This window comes from Asparagus officinalis, chromosome 4, assembly GCF_001876935.1.
Source record: "Asparagus officinalis chromosome 4, Aspof.V1, whole genome shotgun sequence".
Lineage (NCBI taxonomy): Eukaryota > Viridiplantae > Streptophyta > Magnoliopsida > Asparagales > Asparagaceae > Asparagus > Asparagus officinalis.
In genome coordinates, this window is record NC_033797.1 from 79,503,252 (window position 1) to 79,508,135 (window position 4,884).

Here is a 4,884-nt window from a genome sequence, read left to right on the forward strand (position 1 = left end):
GTGACTGAGATCCACATGAGTAAAATCCTGGCATCTATAAACTGATCATAGCTTGTAACTACTTCTGAAAAAGGGAACCGACTCAGATTCTAAGAACAGAGTATTGATAAGAAACGATCGCATTCCAGGGAGACAAAAACAAGAAAGATGAGGAATAAACATAGATTAATACTACAGAATCACCTGAGAATATGGCTATCGTTCATAAAGGGTTGTAGATGACCTGCTGATAAGGCGATTTAGAAACGAAATCGCTGTAAACATCACCACGGTGTATCGTTAACTTTGCAACAAATATAGACTCAAGTAATGTTGGATGCTTTGGTGCAAAAGACTTGCAGAATCATTTTTGCAAATAATATTTTTCTTGGCTATTAAAAAGGTTACCGTGTGCAAATGTTAGAACATCCTTTCTGTAAATGAATAAATTCCTAAAACAGTATAGTAAATAAAACCTCCCTGAAACACTAAAGGAAATCTTTGTTGCAAGAATCTGACATCTGATGCAGTCTGCAGAGGGCTGGAGCTGCAAGATAGAGAAGAATTTGATTTGATTGCTTTCCAATTCTAATGAAGGGAATGGTTACTCAAAATTTTGTATATTATGCCATATTGGCAGGATTTTTTCTCTCTCTTAAAGGTCAACCATCAATTGAGGGATACGACCAGTGATCTGAATATTTCTTACAAGATTTCATAAACAGTCAAACCTATATCATTTATAACATTCAACATATTTAATATTCATTATTCAAAGGTAACTGCAAAGCAGCGGAATAAATGTTCAACACTCCGCTCATGCAAGATCAGCGGCAACTTCAAGGACCCCAAAACTCCAAGGAATGGAAACATCTAAATTCATAAACTCAGGGGCTCCTCTAATTGGGTTTCCTATTTACTTTCAAGAAACCAATACAACCAAAGGATCAGCACCAACTTACTAACGTACCGAGGAGGCAACAAAATTTCAAGGCCTATTCATTAAGATAATAAAATGTTGTCTGGTATGGATATGAAGAGGAAACCACTTTTATTTGGAGATCTTTGCAGTAAGCTCCCTCACAAGCTTAGCAGCCACCATTGCAGTCATTCCGTCAACAGTGTCCCTTTGTGGATTGAACTCAACTACATCAGCAGCTACGACATCACCTTGGAGATTATGGAGAATGTTAAGGACATCACGGAACGAGAGGCCTCCTGGCTCAATGTGAGAAACTCCAGGAGCAAATGCAGGATCCAGACAGTCCACATCTACCGATATATAAACTCCCTTTACACCCTCTCCTAGTTTCTGCAAATTGACATGAGCCTTTTGAGAAAGTTTTCTTGTAACGTATTCAGCGACAACTAAATTAAACTTTCGCGAGTCTATTGTTTTTTTTTTCCTGGATGCTGATTTGAGTATGTTTACAGTATATACAGAGAAGAAATTTCATATGAACATGGACAGCATGCAACAGTACAAAAATACAGAAGGTTCTAGATAATTTCACAATTTAATTGCAAAGTAATTTAATAAGATATCTTGTAAGCATTCGAATGCAGCTGACATCCTTATTTAGCTTAAGAACTAATTCATGTCCCTCCAAAATCATTTCATTATACCTGGGAGGTCTGGCTTCACTCTGATATTCATGCCTCGCGAATAAAATAAATTGGAAAAAAGTTGGGTCTTCAAAAGGACTTGAAATTGGAGTTATGTAGTGCTAGGGGGGGATTGGGAATTCTAGGCCGTGCTCCGAAATGGTTAAGGGTGTTGAAGCATTTAAACCTTGAATCACACTATATAGCTTAAGCCAAGTAACAGCCAAGGGGATATTTGTGAGAACAGATAACTTAAAACTTTAATGGGGTAAATCAAATTATGTAAATAAAAAGTGTATCAAAATAGGAAAGATTTCAAGATGGAATATCTAAAAATCCAAAAAGTAATAAACTGCATATGCCATAAAGATGAAGTCTCTTAGCAGTTCGAGAAATTCTTTCTAAACTAATGGAGGACCAATTGCACATTTGAAAGTTCTGCAAGATCATTCATCTCAAGATCATTCATCTTTGGACCAAACTTAAAATCGAAGTTCAGCAGCTCCAAAATCTCCTTGCCTCACATGCATGTGGAAACTCAAAGACTTGAACAAGTACTTTGGTCTTGAAGCATGAAGAAGTTAAATTTTCAGTCAAGCCCCTTCAAATGACAATTTTATCATCAAACAACAATTTATGCAGATTTAATATTTAAAATAGATAAGTCTGCACATTAGCTCACCAAACATCATGCTTTCTTTACTGTACTATATTTGAAAATAATATTTTCGCATAGAATAGCTTCCAGTATTGTATTTTCACTCATTTAGCCTCGTAAACTAAACGTAAGAAAAGTGCATGTGTTACCTTGATATATATTTCTATTGAACTTTTATTTTTAAAAAAGTTCACATTAGGAAAAACAAGCTTCCTTGCATGTGATGCATGCTCCATTTGACTAGAAATAATTTGGTAGGTGCTTTTAGCCATTTATCTGAATTCCACTCAGACAATATGCATCTTATAAGTAGTTGAATTGGAAACTTCCGTTTTCCATACTCCATTTGTTACGTAAAGGAAAGAGATGGGTTTCTATACATTGATACATCAATCTATATATGTTTGCAAAAGAAAACATCAGTCATTTGGCAAAGGAGAAAGAAGATTTTCTTAGGTGATAAACATTTGGTTATATGCCAAAGAATCTGAAGGATGGCAAGCGAAGATCTCACTAGTTCAGAAATCTTAAGACATCAAATATGCTAAGGAGAAGAGCTAACAAGAAATACATGAAGCAAACATCTTAACTAAGAATATTAAGATCCAAAAGAGCCTTTACGCAGGGGTGGGAGGGGGTCGGGGGTGGTTATTCATTGGTGTAAATATGGGGATATTGGTATAATTTTTGAGATAACACTTTTTGGTGTTATTCATTAGGATAATATGGCTAGGATAACAACTTTTAGTGGGACAATTATCACATTTCCCCTAAAATTACCCAAGCTATGTAAGAGTTTATCTGTCTCCACCCCCATATTGCCCCAAAATTCTCACTAGAACATGATGGGGTAATTTTTTTCCAGATCACATGGCATTCTTCTCTAGCGTCATCGCCATCTCCAGCCCATCGCGCATCATCCTTCTTCCTCCCCCATCTCTTCTCACTCTCCTCTAGCAATAGTTTTCTTCCTCCTCTATCTCCTCTCAACGGCCCTTCTCCAACCATCGTGTAGCGATCTCGACCACTGTAGATAGATTCCGACGTTTTTTCCTCTTTCAGATCCTCCTTGCCAGCCATCCCAACGAACTCTGATGCCTCTTTGTAGCCACTTCTAGCGCCTCATCTCCATTCAACCACATGTTCTTTGATTTTCTAATCGTCGAGGTATTTACTCAATCTTATTCTATTGAATGATTTGTGGCTTTGACTTTTTTTGGTGCTTTGTTGGTAGCTGTGATACCCCGACACTGCAATTTTGGCGTCGTACCCGTGTCGGGTGCGGTTTGGATACGTTTCCGCATCCAAACGAATGGGACGCGGGAACAGCTCGTTTCCCACGCGTCGGGGAAGCTCGGAGATCGAATACGAGGTCGGGAAAACGTCGACGAGGGTTAGGAAAGCTTCGACAAGGTCGGGGAAGTGTCGACGAGGGTTGGGAAAGCTTCGGCGAGGTCGGGGAAGCGTCGACGAGGGTCGGGGAAGCTTCGACGAGGTCGGGGAAGATTCGAAGAGGAACAAGGTTTGGTAACGAGATATTCTCGTGACGGCGTCAGGAGAGAAATGGGATCTCGGATTTTCAGTTAAGTTGGGTTTGGATTTGTTTATTTTCAGCGCCCGTTTTGATGTTTTTTTTTTTTTTTGAAATAGTTGGTCGGGCCGTTTAAGCGGCACGCTTAGCTGTTTTTTATGCTTATGTGGAATATAAAGTCAAAGAGTTTATTTTATAATTTATGTGACACATCACTACCAAGCACAAAATTTGTGCTTGGTACCAAGCATACCCATATTTCTCTCTCTCTATATATATATATATATAGAGAGAGAGAGAGGGAGAGAGAAATAGAGAAACTTGGTACCAAGTTGCTCCAAGCAACTTGGTAGTGATGTGGCCTAATCTTATCCCTACATCTACATTGGAGTTGGTGAAGGGTGGTTGAAACTCTATCTTCGAGGTGTGATGTAGGGGCAAGATTAGGCCACATCACTACCAAGTTGTTTTAAGCAACTTGGTACCAAGGTTCTCCATTTCTCTCTCTCTCTCTCGATATATATATATATATATATATATATATATATATATATATATATATATATATATATATATATATATATATATATATATATATATATATATACGTGTCCATAACCGTACACGTACCCATGCAACCTAGGTTTGTAGTAATTTGGTTTCTAATTGACCTTGTTATCTAACCTACCATGAATTTGGGATAGATTTATGAGCTTGTAAATTTGTTCGTGATGTGTGTATTTGATTTCCTTTTTGTAGTGGATATTCTAGAAATTTTCATGTCGGTATGTTTTACATTTACTTTACAATAAATTGATTTGAGTTGTTTAATTGGTCTTATATATGGGGAGCATGTGGTTCAAATATCACGAACTTTAGTGATGATTGATATTTATGTGAATGCTTGTATGAACTCCTTTGATAGAAGAGAGAAACTGCAAGTTTTAAAAGATGTCATTTTCAATTTTCACACTCAAATTGTCTCATTTATCCCATTTTATTATACTTTACTCTAGTTTATCCCATTCAAATTGTCCAAGGGGGTAAAATTATCCCATTGAGACAATTATCCCAATGAGCCCCAAAATGTCCTAACGAATACCCCCCCCCC

General features: G+C 37.4%; 1 protein-coding gene across 3 annotated transcripts in view; it reads right to left on the bottom strand.

Moving 5' to 3' along the window:
• Positions 693–4,884, bottom strand: part of LOC109837781 (arginase 1, mitochondrial) — a 13,693-nt gene continuing 9,501 nt past the window's right edge. For all 3 annotated transcript variants that reach the window (XM_020406135.1, XM_020406133.1, XM_020406134.1), the window contains one exon: positions 693–1,291. In XM_020406135.1, the coding sequence (XP_020261724.1) occupies positions 1,031–1,291 (261 nt within the window). In that variant the 3' untranslated portion in view covers positions 693–1,030. The remainder of the gene's footprint in view (positions 1,292–4,884) is intronic.